This window comes from Podarcis vaucheri (genome assembly GCF_965113315.1).
Source record: "Podarcis vaucheri genome assembly, chromosome: 4".
Taxonomy (NCBI): domain Eukaryota; kingdom Metazoa; phylum Chordata; class Lepidosauria; order Squamata; family Lacertidae; genus Podarcis; species Podarcis vaucheri.
Window position 1 is genome coordinate 79,789,303 of NC_138762.1, and position 14,453 is coordinate 79,803,755.

Genomic DNA, 14,453 nt, shown 5'->3' on the forward strand with positions numbered 1-14,453 from the left:
CGGGAGACAAGGGAGGAGTCCGCCTGCAAACTGAAGTCAAACTGGTGTAAGGTTTGCAGCGCTTGCTGTGGACGCAATGGGAGTTTTGTGGAGCCCTTGTTTTAAACCGCTTTCCCAAGCGCTGCCCGGAAACTCAGCGTGGATTGTCCTCTCTTCGCTCTTATCTCTGCGGTGTCGTTGCACGCGCGGGAATTGTGGGTAACCGGAAAGAAGGCTTCCGCTGAGCAGGAGGAACGCTCAGGCGGCCAATCAGGTTCGCGTTCGGAAAGATGGCGGCGCTCGGGTCCCGAGAGCGCTCTGCTGCGGGGGAGGGAGGCAGCGGCGCGCGGGCGGACTCGGACCTCTTGCTGCACCCGGAGCTGCTCTCGCAGGAATTCCTCCTGCTGACGCTGGAGCAGGTAAGGGGGGCGGGGGGGGCGCGTCCGTTGAAAGGGGGCGGGTCGAGGCAGGGAGGGAGGGAACCGTTAAACCGCCTCACCTGAGAGACTGCGGAGCGCCGGGCTCTTAAAGCCGGGCCGGATCTCGGGTTGCCAGTTCATACCCTCCAACCTTTCTCCGATGAAAATAGAGACGTCCTGTTCAATAATAATACTGTAATATTGATGATGATTCAAAAAATAATAATGAATTCTAATAATAACAAATATAATAGTTCAACTAACAACAATAGTAACAATAATAGCAACAACACTGCAAATAATAATAACGATTCAAATAATAATAATAATTTATTCATACTCTGTCAGCCTGGGTTCCTCCAGCCACTCTGGGCAGCGTCCAATGTATATAAAAACACAATAAGACATTAAACATTTTTTTAAAAAAACTTCCCTATACAGGGCTGCCTTCAGATGTCTTCTGAAGGTTGTATAGTTACTTAACTCCTTGGCTCAGGGGTCACATAACTCCATACCCTCCAATGTTTCTCCGATAAAAATAGGGACGTTCTAAGGAACAGCAGGACATTCCGGGATCAAATCAGAAACTGGGACAGCTTTTCTAAATCCAGGACTGTCCCTGGAAAATAAGGACATTTTGAGGGTCTGCCAGTTTAACCCAAAGGAAACCCACCTGCCTTTTAGTACCTGCTAGATGTGGAAGAATCTTCTGAGGAAGTTTTATTCCTGACTTGGAGCATAGTCTGTTCACACCTGAAAAAATGTCTGCTGATAAAAGCGCAAGAGCAGAGCCCAGGGAGGGGGGAGAAAAACCGGCAACGCTAAGTGCCTTGGAAGCCCTTGTAGCAGCTCCTGCCCTGCAATTATTCCTATGCATGTTTCAGACTATACAGAGTCATAGTGTTGGAAGGGACCCCGTGGGTCATCTAGTCCAACCCCCTGCAATGCAGGAATCTCAACTAGATCATACGTGACAGATGGCCATCTAACTGCTGCTTTGAAACCTCGAAGGAAGGAGAGTCCACCACCTATTGTGAGAGTCCATTCCACTGTCAAACAGCACTTACCGTCAGAAAGTTCTTCCTGATGTTTAGTCAGAATCTTCTTTCTTGTAAGTTGAGCAGGAGAAAACAGGCTTGCCCCATCCTCCCGATATTTGAAGGGAACCATCATATCTCCTCTTAGTCTCCTCTTTACAGAAGCTTGTGGTTTTATTTTGAAGATTTTTTAAGCTCACTTTTCAGGGAACAGTGCCATCACAAAGTTTCTCCAGAACATACGAAAATACCACTACAAAACATGCACACACACAGCCAACCCAGCAATGGCTGAATATTAGCCCCCCCCTCCAGAAAAAGTACTTTGCAATATCTCCCTGACAGATGTTCCTGTCTACAACCATTGTTGTACTCACACTTGACATTCGAAGACATCCTTTGTTTTTCAGCAACATCTATGCTGACATGTTTGCTCCAATTCATGATGGTTGCTCTGCATTGAGTAAAGAGGCTGGTGTTACTTGCCCACACAGTGATAGGTCTATTAGCGGTGCTCCCTTTTTATGGCTTTAACAGCAGCATAATATGAGGACATTAAGCAGGTGAAACACTACGCTATATTCAGACTGAGAGGGCAAAAGGCCCATCTGCTAAATTTCTGCATGTTGGACTCTCATTAAAGGCACAGAAGCAGGGCCAGTAAAAGAAGGAACAAGCCTACTTCTAGATAAGTAGTTTAGGTCAGCAGTCTCAATCTGGCAGCTATAATATTACAAAAGTGTATGGGTGTGTACAAGGGAAACTGGCCCTTCAGATATTGCTGAACTCCAGCTTGCTTCATCCCTGACCATGCTGATTGGATTTGATGGAAGCTGGAGTCCAGCAACATCTTGAGGGCCACAGACTCCCCACCTTGAATTTGTGGGGCACTCGGAGTCTTCAGGCTGAGGGAAGCTGTTGTTTCCACCCCCAACTCTATTTTGCTTCCTGAAGTGAGGTGAACTGCGCATCCTTTGCAGGGTGCAGCAAATTTCTATGCATTTCTAACTGTTATAATGAAGATTACCAAGTTTATTACAAGTGATGTGATTTTTAAGTGTATTATGTACACTTGTTATCCAGAGAACATTTGCAGTCATAATGAATATGTTTTTTTATTACTCCGCAACAGAAGAACATCCCAGTTGAAGATGAAGTGAAGATCAGTAAAGATGGCCTTACTGATCTCTATGTTCAGCATGTCATACCATTGCCTCAACGTGAGTTACCAAAAACTAGATGGGGAAAGTTGATGGAAAAGAAGAGAGGTCAGCAGGTGTTCAAGCATGAGGTCAAAAGGTAAGTCTGTTTTGCTTAGTTTGTGGATTCAAATGCAAATCCTTCCTTCCTTATACCAAGTAAAACCATTGATCCATCTAGCTCCGTACTGTATTGGTAGTGGCTCTGCTAGATTTCTGGCAATAGCTTTTGCCAACCCTACCTGGCAAGGGATTTAACCTTTTATCATGCAACGCATGTGCTCTGCCACTGGGTTTTGGCAAATTTTCCATTCAGAAGGGAGTTCCGTGTTTCTTTTGACCTGTTCCTCCTCGCTCAGTAAGTACAACAATGGTTTTTTGTTTTTTATAGGTATTGGGGCTGCCAGCGGGATGTAGAGAATTATTATTGAAAGCAGTCGCGTAGTCAGCAGTCTGATAAATCCAGAGCGAGAGCAAATTAGATTAAGAACTGGATAGTACTTTTCAGTGGAGTTCATGCAGAACAGAGTATCTAGCTATTAAATAAATCTGCCAAATAAATTCGTTAAATGTGTGTGAGATACCACATTTATTTATATTTTGCAAACCTGTCCCATCTCCCCAGCTGTGGCTTCTTGTTTCAAACAGAAGCTGATATGAGTTAACTTTGCCCTGCCTGCCAATCAGAAGATTGGGGAAATGGGTCTTGGTCCCATTGAGGATGGGATTTGATCAGCTGATAGTGGCTCCACTCTGGAAACGACAAAAAAACCCAAGCCTTGCACAGTTTTTTTGCAGTAAAGAACATTATCCCAGTGTTCAAATGTAGTGAATGATAGCAACACTAGTGCTAAAGCAAGGGATCGATTTTTCTGGATTCTGGGACTTGAGCACAAAATTTTATGCTGCCCAACTCTGAACCATGACTTGGAGATAAGGTATATCATATCTTAATTACTCTTCTGCCAGGAAAATAGAACCTGAAGGCTTCCTCTATTGAACTCTAGTTTGAATCAATCAAACTTAATTATGCTTAGCTGTGTGCTGGGGCCTTTTGTTATTTTCACTGGGTTTTTTTTAAAAAAAAATTCTAATCATCAGTAACCTGTATCCATAAATAACCGCTATTTAAATGTGTCCTGTTTTTGCTTCTAGAAATAGAGTGTTTCTTCCGAAGTGTCTCAACTATTGCTTCATTCACAACTCTTAATCAAAATGGGAAATAATGCATCTATAAATTTGGGTTGGTCTATTCATAATAGACTGGTTCCTATTAGCGGATTCAGTTTATTGAGGCTGCAATCACATGCCCACTTAACTGGCAGTAAAATCCACTAAAATCGGTGGTCTTCTTTCTGGGTGGACATACTTGTGATGGGACCGTTAAGGAGCATTTATGTAGACCAGGGATGTGAAACCTGTGGCTCTCCTGATGGCGTTGGACTCCCAATTCCCATCAGTCCCAGCCAGCATGGTCAATGGCCAGGGATAATGTGAGCAGTAGTCCAATCACATCCTGAGGGCCACAGATTCCCCATCCTTGTTGAAGACAATTATAAAATGCAAAGAAACTTGGGATGAACTGTACAAGTCCTAAATTGTTTGAAGCTAAAGAAGCAGAAATAAAAATGTTTTTTGTTAATTTATCTGATACCCAACATTTAAGTCCACTGATTTAAATAGGCTGAGTATGACTTAATTTTTCTGAAAGTGTTCATTTATTTTTTAAAAGTGTTAATGTTTTCCTGATTGTTCAAGTGAATTAAATGCGAAATAAATGAATACCAGAAAAAAGCAGCAGCAGTGCCATAGCACACTAGATGAATTCCTAGTCTATTTCAGCGCCTGACCTGCTGATCTGAACACAAACCCAGATAAAAGTTCCACTGAAATAAATAGGACCCACTTCCAAGTAGTTGTGTTTGGGATAGTGTAAATCTGTAATGACTGTGGTTTCATTTACATCTGTGCTGCAGTAATTAATATTGTTTCTATGTTACCATTTCTTTGTTCAGCACTGCTCCAGCGGAAAGTCTACGGAAACGACCTCTCATTGTGTTCGATGGTAGCTCAACGAGTACAAGCATAAAAGTGAGGAAAACTGAGAATGGGGCTATTGATAGTCTAAAACTCCTTACAGCAAGAAGCGCCAGCACTACTTGTAAGGGACTGACGGTTCCTTCAAATTCTTCAGCTTGTGTGTCTGTCTCCACTTTTTCACCGGACATTAAAGTGGGATCCAGGATTCACGAAGCTAAGCAGAATAATATTATCGTCGATAACAATATGGCACCTGGTCAAAGGTCACCCCCACTGGTGCCTTTAACAGGAACTACTGTTGTGAAATTAAAGAGAGCTGCTCCGAAAGAAGAATCTGATGCATCCGTAAGTCATTCCACATCTGTTTCTTTTAACCAGATGTAGTTGTTGCCGTGTCTCGTAGCATAAATGTGAAAGCTATAGCAGTATTTTGTTATCTCTGAGTTTCTGCAGGTCACTAGGATGCTGTGCACTAATTATTCGAATATTATCATATATTATACCTTAACACAACTTTACTGTTGTTAAAGAACTGTAAGATGGGCACAAACGAGTTCCTTTCTAAATTACTTCATCCTCATTACTGTGTAAATTATGGCCAGCCAGTAACATAATTCTCTGACTCAATCTGAAATGTGAGGGTCATTATTTTGGAATGTGGCAAGCTTCATTTGGCTTTGGCTTTCAACAATGCCTATTTTTCAGGAATATGAGTTCTGTTAGGAATAGATTTTGAAGTTAAGATCCTGCTTGATTTCTATGCTAGGTGAAGCCCAGATCCTGCTGGGTTTCTATGCTCTGCCGATCCACTCACTATTCTGCATGCCATTTCTTGTTCCCAAAGGTCATTGGGCGAGTGCTTAAACACAAGACTGATCTAAACATTTTCATGCTCATTTTAGAAATGGAATTGGGTGGTCTTTTGGTTCTTGCTTTTCTATGTTTAATTACGACCATATTTTTATTTTAGCCACAAGATGGCATCAGAAGCCAAACTCTGTAGTATAATATACAAGGTTTGTTTAAATGATTTAGGACAGGCAATTTTAACATCGTTTAAATCTTTCTCCCTCAGAACGGTCTGAAATCTCCGGAATCAAAAAAGAAGATCCAGCATGTGAAATGGCCATGAACCAATGAGGCGCTGGAAATGTAAATAACATTTAGCCTCCATTTCAGAACAGATGAGTCATATTGAACAGGGTTGCAGATTGCGGTGGATTTTTCATAACGTTAACAATTCTACAGTACAAAGCAGGCACCATATTCTCACCCATCACCTTAAGGATATTTTCTGTATTGCACTTTGAGTCATTTACTTCCCATTTTAATGGTTGGTTTTGGTGGAACAAAATTATTCTACCAGCCCTCCTTTGGAATTCTCACATGTACTGCAGTTCAGCCTTTGCATGACCTGGCAAGAGAAAAGCAGTGTGCATTTATAACTATTCATGTTCAACTGTACAGCAGTATTGCTTTTCTTTTTTGCAAATACAGTTCTCTGCACAAGTGTATTTAGACAGTGTGGAAGACTATGTTTCCCCGTTCAACTGGACTTCCCATGGTAATAGTGGCTTTTGCACAAAGTTCTGTTGGCAGGGCAAGAAAAATATTTTGAATTCTTAGGTGCTGATACCAAGTGTCTAGATGTCTTTTCCAGCCTTGTTATGAGATGGTTACCTCTTACAGACATAGGAAAAATACTGAACTGTGTAATTTCTTTGCTTCAAATTGAAGTTTTTGTTACAATTGAAGATGAATTTCTGTTGTCTTTTGAGCAGATGGAAGCACATGATAGACTGTATACAGAGAGTATTTGAGAGAAAAGTAGTGCATGAACTAGTGCCATGCTTTTGTACAGTACATGCATAAGTATTTTTTCATAAAGTACATGAACCTTTGTGGTCGATTTAACTTGCCTGTCTACAAAATGCCTGCTAAAATTCTGGAGAAAAGCTAACACTCCACTCATTGGGGCAGTTTGAATAGAGGGATAAATTATACGGAGAGTAAGCAATTGTGGTTTGCGAAGGAAGAAGTCTTGCCTATTTCCTATCTGTGAATAAATGTGGATTTCTTTGAAACCACATGGATCCTCTTTCATATGATGTAAAACTCAACCTAGCTGGGTTTAATAGTTAGAATTGCGTACCATACACAAAGTAGTGTCCAGTCAAATTCAGGCTGCCATCCTGTACATGCCAACCACAGAATATGGACTTAGTGGTATTTACTTCTGAGTAGACATGGTTATAACTGCATTGTTGGTGCACGACTTCCACTAGATCATGATCAAAGATTTGGAAAGAATGGTGTGTTTGAGGTGTATTTTGAGTTTCCCTCTTCCTGAACACGTGTGCAAGTTTTGTACTTTAGTACAGCACAGTTTAATTTTGTGTGTTTTGTATCTGAGCTGTCTTTTTAGTAGCCTCACCTGATTTAAATAAATTGATTTAAACTGACGATGTATTAAATTGTGTGGACCATCTCTGGAGACAAACACCTGTTATCCCAGTCTTCAAAAGGGTTTGAGGGAACTGTACACTGGTCCAGGGGTCACCAGCCCATCACCCATAGGTGCCGTAGTGTGTACAGAGGCCTTCATTGGCACCCTCAGGCAGGGATCCCAGATTCTGAGCTTTCATTAAAAACCCCCACTAGCACTTTAAAAAAGAAATGTGTAGAAGAAACCATTCTAAGCAATTTCTGCGAAGTGAGCCAGCCTATCAGTGTTTCAGCCAGCGAGTGACAGAGCTGCGATAAGTCACTTGTTTGGACATCAGGCAATTAACAGCCTGGGGTCCTAAAGATATAACCCAATTTTGTTGTTGGAAAGAAATCTAAAAACTTTGAGTTCTCCATTTGTTTTATATGCAAGCATCTCCTCACTTATGCAGGGGTTACGTTCTGGGCCCTCATGCGTGTTGCGTGTTAGTGAAATCATGTAAAGTGGGGAGGCCTCTCTAAACACTCTTTAAGTGCAGTCTTTGCCGCTCTCTCTTCAATTCATACTAAAAATACTGGATCCCAAAATAAACCACAACTAGAATCAAAGCTCTGGGCCGCCTGGAGGATACACAGGTAAGTGGCTTCTGTCTCTGCCCTACCCTGCACATGAGCAGCCTAAACAAAGCCCCACGGTGCCTCAGGTCCCTTTGGGGCTTCCTCTCCCCTCACCGACATCCTCTTCAGGCTCCGGGGAGGGTCTCCTCATGAGCCACGAGGACTCCAGCATTTTCCTGCCATGTCCGGGTTTGATTGAATTATTAAATTATTTCTCAGTGCCTTGCATATATGTGGTCACAGGTGAGTCGATCAGGGGTGTGGGTGTGTGCCCGTACTTGATTTTTGGCTTGGCTACATTATTCTTTAACGACATATTTGATCTGCAGAGCCACACATTCTCAGTACTGCAAAACTGGTTTTGGTGTGGCGCATTGTCCTCAATCTTTGCAGGATGCGTTCAAAATAAGCAGGTCCTCGCTGTCTTCCCCATGCTCCAACACCCTGTTTGAAGAGATCTTTTTCAAAAGTCGGCTGCACCGAAGACGAAATGGGTAGTGAACATGGAAGTACAGTGGTACCTTGGGTTACATACGCTTCAGGTTACACACTCTGCTAACCCAGAAATAGTGCTTCAGGTTAAGAACTTTGCTTCAGGATAAGAACAGAAATCGGGCTAAAGTGGTGCTTCAGGTTAAGAGCAGTTTCAGGTTAAGAACGGACCTCCGGAACGAGTTAAGTACTTAACCTGAGGTACCACTGTAATAAAAAAAATTGCTTTTCACTTTTAAGTCAGTGGGATCATTCCCACAGATCGCAGCGCATATCTGTCCTGCAGCCAGCCAAATGAAGCACAAACAATGTGGGTTTTCATATCCCTGTCATGAAGATGGTGAGGAGAAAGCAGTATTCGCAACCCCAAGTACTTGTTCAGAAGATCATTTCTTTGCCCCTGTGTTGCCTTTTCTGATACAGCAATGAGAGATTTTCAAGCATTTTAAGATGATTTGCTTGATACCGTTCTAAACAGAGACTGAGTTAGTGGGCAGCACATCATAAACCTTGTCAATACCCAAGACACATGGTTGCCACCAACAACATCCATTCATTACCCTGTTTGATGAAATGCAAAAAGCAGCTGCTACCAATTCATACCATCGAAGAAAGCTGCAGGAGCAACGCTCTTGGAGTCAGTAAGGTGAACTTTATATTTTTGGACAAATATAAAAAGGTTTCATCTCATGGTACCTTTCATGCAGAGGCCATGACATATATTGTGGCACACTGCATAGCAAGCATCACATTACATTCCTCTGCAGTAGGAGCTGTAGACTCGTAATCTGGGGAACCGGGTTCGCGTCTCCGCTCCTCCACATGCAGCTGCTGGGTGACCTTGGGCTACTCACACTTCTCTGAAGTCTCTCAGCCTCACTCACCTCACAGAGTGTTTGTTGTGGGGGAGGAAGGGGAAGGAGAATGTTAGCCGCTTTGAGACTCCTGAAGGGAAGTGAAAGGCGGGATATCAACTCTTCTCTCTGAGCCATTGGTACAGAATTTTACTATGTTATCTTAGAACATGGGTAGACAAACTAAGGCGCAGGAGCCAGATCCAGCCCAGTTGCCTTCTAAATCCGGCCCGCGGACAGTCCAGGAATCAGCGTGTTTTTACTTGAGTAGAATGTGTCCTTTTATTTAAAATGCATCTCTGGGTTATTTGCCTGGTGTTTTTAGATGAGTAGAATGTGTGCTATTATTTAAAATGCATCTCTGGGTTATTTGTGGGGCATAGGAATTTGTTCATTTCCCCCCCAAAAATATAGTCTGACCCACCACAAGTTCTGAGGGACAGTGGACCGGCCCCCTGCTGAAAAAGTTTGCTGACCTCTGTCTTAGAACCTATGCAAGAGGTTAAGTATATACATTCCAGCAACTTCATGAATGGCAACGACCGTGCTGCTTCCCGGAATTGGCCACAGGAGCATGTGAGAGAGGGCAACAAATGCCAACGAAGGCTAATGTGAATATGGTCTTTGACACAAAGTACTTTGGCCAATAGGGGAATCGATTGTAAGTGGATTATGACAGTGATCTAAACATTAGGTTATCAGATTATCAGGTTGTCAGTCGCCTGAAGATTTGCTTCTAAATTCTCAACCTCATTAACGTATAAATGGCTATATAACTACTTAAAGGTAACAGTGTAATCCTACACACGTTTGCTTGGTGCTCTTGCCTTGACATTTTTAAAAAGAGCTATAGATTGGTCATAGTAAAGGAACTTCGGTTGTCAGGCTCCGTATAAAGATAACAATTGGAATAATCTCTTGGGTGGGTGAGGTTAAGAGAGATCGGGATTAACGGTATGTATTCCTGGTAGAAAAAGATTCGCTCTGGGGAAAAGAAAGTTGTTAAATAATGTTATGTATGCTTCCATCTGGGAAATAGAAAAAAAAGAAGATCATGATTGATTTGGGGTTTCCTTTTCATTATTTGTTTTGTTCTAGAGCCTGCCTTGAATTCCTCAGCAGCAACTACCGGTATACAGTGGTGCCTCGCAAGACGAAATTAATCCGTTCCGCGAGTCTCTTCGTCTAGCGGTTTTTTCGTCTTGCGAAGCAACCCTATTAGCGGCTTAGCGGATTAGCGTTATTAGCGGTTTAGCGGCTATTAAAGGCTTAGCGGCTATTAAAGGCTTAGCGGATTAGCGGCTAAAAGGCTATTAGCGGCTTAGCGGCTTAGAAAAGGGGGGGGCGGAAAAAAATCGGAACACTCGCAAGACCTTTTCGTCTTGCAAAGCAAGCCCATAGGGAAAATCGTCTTGCGAAGCAGCTCGAAAACAGAAAACCCTTTCGTCTAGCGGGTTTTCCGTCTTGCGAGGCATTCGTCTTGCGGGGCACCACTGTATGTGATGAGCAGCTTCCATGACTGGTAGAAATACAGACAGAACTGCTGGGTCAAAGTTTAATATTTGGCTTGGGGAGAGAGATCAAGTTTTTATCGTCTTCTCTTAAGAGTATATATGGATTTTAAATCTTCTGCATTAATCGCTGGAGAGCTTATGTTTTTATTGTAGAAAAGAAACAGCATATGCCAGAAATGGATTTACATAATTCTTCCCCAAAATTATAATTTGCCTGAAAAGACTAACATTATAAATAATTATGCCCTGCACACTTTTTGAGATGTTTCCCCTATATTGTTTGAGAGATCTTAAATCTGAATTAATATCCTGACTGTGTGAAAAGCAGAAAATATTCTGTCACTGGTCCATATACAGTCATACCTCGGGTTACAGATGCTTCAGGTTGCACATTTTTGGGTTGCGCAACATGCCGAACCCAGAAGTACCGGAAAGGGTTACTTCTGGGTTTCGGTGCTCGCGCATGCACATAAATCCTAAATCGCACTTTGCGCATGCACAGAAACGTCGAATTGCGACCCACGCATGCGCAGACGCAGCGCTGCGGGTTGCAAACGTGCTTCCCGCACAGATCACGTTCGCAACCCAAGCATCCACTGTATACATTTTCTTCGGACCTGTTTTCCAGAGCTGAGATAAAATGAACCCCATGTTTTCGTAAAGCGGACAAACTATCTACCTAATATAATTGGACACAAAGTGAAAATGAATGTACTGCAGTAGCGGGAGCTGACTCCTAGCTACCTTATCCTTAAGCTAGGAAGATAAAGCCTTCTCAAGCCCTACTAATAGTTATGCATAACAGTATAAATCTGAGGAAGCTGCGATCTCATCTGCCTCTTGCTTATTTATGATTTCAGAATCTGTTTTGATCAGCGCCTGAAGTTACTGATTGCGAAAGTATGATGAACAGCAGACACTGGAGCAATATTGTACAAGCACTGCAGCTACACTACTGGAAATACCTGGAACAGGAATGTAGCTGCTCTTAATTTCCATGATTGCCTAATATTTCAGAAAATAAGGGCAATTTTCTGTTTGTACCAGTAGCAGCCAGTGATTGGGCTGTTACTTTCTGAACATGTAATGCTTCTGTTTTTTAATGGCCTCACCGAGATTTGGGGTTTTGTTTTGTTGTTCATATGGATCCATCCTTTTTAAATAAAAGGAGTTTATCCACGCCTTACCTCAAATGCTAACATTTATTGAAAGTTAAGTCTTTAAGCTGTCAACTTCACCAAAATACAGCAGCCTTCATTAGAAATACGTTTATTACTTCATAAAATACAAGGTGCAATGGAATTTCAAAACGAGTACTAAAAACGAAAAATGTACTTTGCAAAATGGCCTTGCAGTATCATGCAATAATGTGTTGCGGATTCACATCAATTTAAACCTCATGCAGTCTGTTCCTGTGTACATTTATGTCGAAGAACGTCCCAATCAGTTTAATGGGAGTAATTCCAGTGAAAGTATGCATAGAATTGTAGCCTCAAAACCCTTATTTTAAGGCATAACCCAGAACTTTCTATCTAACTTTCTATCACTGATTGAACCAACATACCCTACTTTCAAATTATCACCTACTTGGACATGATGAACATTGATACTTGATCTATCAATACCAAACAGTAGCTCCTGTAATCTTTCCAGAATCCCCAAGTCGAATATGTTATCAGTTTTAAACTACATACATCTTTTGAAGAGAAATTTGCATTGCTAAGAATGTAACAGCCCTGTTGAATCAAACCAAAGGCCCAGCTACGTCTGCACCCTGTGTTGTGTGGTAGCCAAGCAGATTATTATGGGAAGTCCACAAGCAGGGTATGAGCTAAATTAGGGTTGCCATATTTCAAAAAGTGAAAATCCAGACACAGAAGCTGTTGAGCTCTGCTCTTTTTGGCAAAGTTGTTGAGTTGTTGAGCTTTCCCCCCACAAAATCTCAACAACAACAAAAAATGCGTTTTTGAGCTATTTTTTAAATTAAAATTGCCTAAATCTACACTACCAACATGGGCTGCCATATGTCCAGATTTTCCTGGACATTTAAGCAATTTCTGCCTGGACGCTGCTTAAGGGGGATGAATGCTGGCTATGTCTGGAAAATTCCAGGCGTATGGCAACGCTATCTCAATACCACACTTCCTGTTGTGTTCTCCAGCACCTGGCAGTCAGAGTTCACACTGTCTCTAAACCTGGAGATAATAATCAGCCATCTTCACTGGTAGCTTTTATCCTCTAAATATCTGAGCAACTCACAACTCCGCATTTGAACCGGACTCGATTCATAAATGTATTGCCTAGCAGTCAATGTCAAAACCACCTCCCCACCCTTTTGTCTTTCCCTTCTCTAAAGCATTTCTACAACCTAGAAGAAAAAAAAATTCCTGATGACTATATATTGCAGGGGGGGGGGGACCCAAACACTTTTTTCACTTCTGCTCAAAACCCACAGCTGTCATTGCTTATTTGAGAAAATATATGCACTTGTGAGAGCTGATGGTGGTGGTTTTATTCTTTTCACATTTTAAATGTCCTTCCCACACTCAGGACACAGGATGTCATCCCTTTCTGTGAGGAAACCGCGGCCCACCAACGACAGGGAGCACTTCTTGCAGTTGAAGCAATCGTTGTGCCACTGGCGTTCCTCAAAGGAGATGTACTTGGTTCCTCCAAGTCCTGAAAAGGCAAAACAAGTATTTAAGAAGAAAACACAAGAACACCTTCTGTAAGGTCATTTGGGTCAGATTCCCACATCGTTTCCAGTTGTGAATAAACTTCCTTGGACTTAAACATGTGGGAAAGTTGCATTTAAACACATTATTGACATAACTTTGTCACAGCTGAGTCTGCATGCAGAATTCTAGATTCCTGTCAGTCCCTAGATCAGAGATGAGGAACCTGTGGCCCTCTAGGAAAAGCAGCAAATAAAAAAAATGAACGAATGAATTTTATTCTGAACTGATTCATGCTGTTTTTGAGGTGCTTTTTTCTGTTTGCAAAGGAAAACGGTAACACGATACTTACCACTGATTGGATTGGTGCATCCTGCACACTTCTTGGCATAGAGGCTGCAGTAGCAGTTCAAACAATAGGCAAACTCATCCCGGGAAGTAAAGCGTTGCCCAGAGAGCTGTTTTTTGCACCCAGTGCACACAAAACATTCCTTGTGCCATGGCTGCTCCCGGTAAGTAATTCCTCCTGTAGTAATTGGCTGTGAAATGAAAAGAAAAATGGGAATGAAAAAGAAAAGAAAAAAGGAATTCCTATTGATTTTGTGCCCCATTTCCGTTCACCTTGCAAATCTTTTAAGCAATAGGTAGCAGAACTAGTCTCATGCTTAACCCCTCACACCTTTTCTGCGAAGCCCCTGACAACCTTCTTTGTTCCCGTGTCTTTCTGTCTTTTAGGTAAGCCAAAATACGCATGACTTCAAAGCATTGCACAGCCTGGTATAGTTCAATGCTCTGGAACGTGTTGGAGCAAAAGTATACGCATAACTGGATTGCAGTTTTGCTTCGAACTAAAGCAGACAGATTTGTGTGTGTGTGTGTGTGTGTGTGTGTGTGTGTGTGTGTGTGTGGCTTTCGGTTTAATAGTCATTTGCACAAAGCAATAAACAATACCTTCTTGCACTGGACACACTGCATAGCAAACTGCTTTTCGTAGCAGGGCACACAGAAATTTTGACTGTCTTTGGGAATGAAACTCTTTGTTCCGATTGGCTGTTGGCACCGATGGCAGATAAAGCAGGTCTCATGCCAGCTGTTTCCTTTATATTCCATCTTGCGGGTACCTAGGAGGAGACCACAGCATGAGATTTCTACCTTGGCTTTCAAGCTGCTGTGTAGGGAAA

At 42.2% G+C, this 14,453-nt stretch overlaps 2 protein-coding genes across 5 annotated transcripts in view; one reads left to right on the plus strand and one right to left on the minus strand.

The window, feature by feature from the left end:
* The first annotated feature begins 218 nt into the window (after positions 1–218).
* Positions 219–7,136, plus strand: LOC309531884 (ashwin). 2 transcript variants are annotated; one of them, XM_082221647.1, is made up of 4 exons: positions 219–398; positions 2,568–2,734; positions 4,650–5,019; positions 5,750–7,136. In XM_082221647.1, exons 1-4 carry the CDS (start codon positions 270–272, stop codon positions 5,804–5,806), a joined length of 723 nt encoding a protein of 240 aa, XP_082077773.1. In that variant the 5' UTR covers positions 219–269; the 3' UTR covers positions 5,807–7,136. The 2 variants fall into 2 exon arrangements, with proteins under 2 accessions (XP_082077773.1, XP_082077774.1); XM_082221648.1 differs by lacking the exon at positions 219–398 and adding an exon at positions 474–627 and having other exon boundaries at positions 2,566–2,734.
* Positions 7,137–11,850: 4,714 nt separating this feature from the next.
* Positions 11,851–14,453, minus strand: part of FHL2 (four and a half LIM domains 2) — a 32,490-nt gene continuing 29,887 nt past the window's right edge. For all 3 annotated transcript variants that reach the window (XM_082218840.1, XM_082218841.1, XM_082218842.1), the window contains exons 4-6: positions 14,224–14,393; positions 13,625–13,811; positions 11,851–13,276 (exon numbers count right to left, since the gene is read on the minus strand). In XM_082218840.1, the coding sequence (XP_082074966.1) occupies positions 13,125–13,276; positions 13,625–13,811; positions 14,224–14,393 (509 nt within the window). In that variant the 3' untranslated portion in view covers positions 11,851–13,124. The remainder of the gene's footprint in view (positions 13,277–13,624; positions 13,812–14,223; positions 14,394–14,453) is intronic.

What these genes read in the sequence shown, in the direction of transcription:
- LOC309531884 (XM_082221647.1), top strand. Translation starts at nt 270, where the DNA reads ATGGCGGCGCTCGGGTCCCGAGAGCGCTCTGCTGCGGGGGAGGGAGGC. An exon ending in TCCTGCTGACGCTGGAGCAG is followed by an intron (nt 399 to 2,567) that starts GTAAGGGGGGCG and finishes ACTCCGCAACAG; the next exon opens with AAGAACATCCCAGTTGAAGA. An exon ending in TTCAAGCATGAGGTCAAAAG is followed by an intron (nt 2,735 to 4,649) that starts GTAAGTCTGTTT and finishes TTCTTTGTTCAG; the next exon opens with CACTGCTCCAGCGGAAAGTC.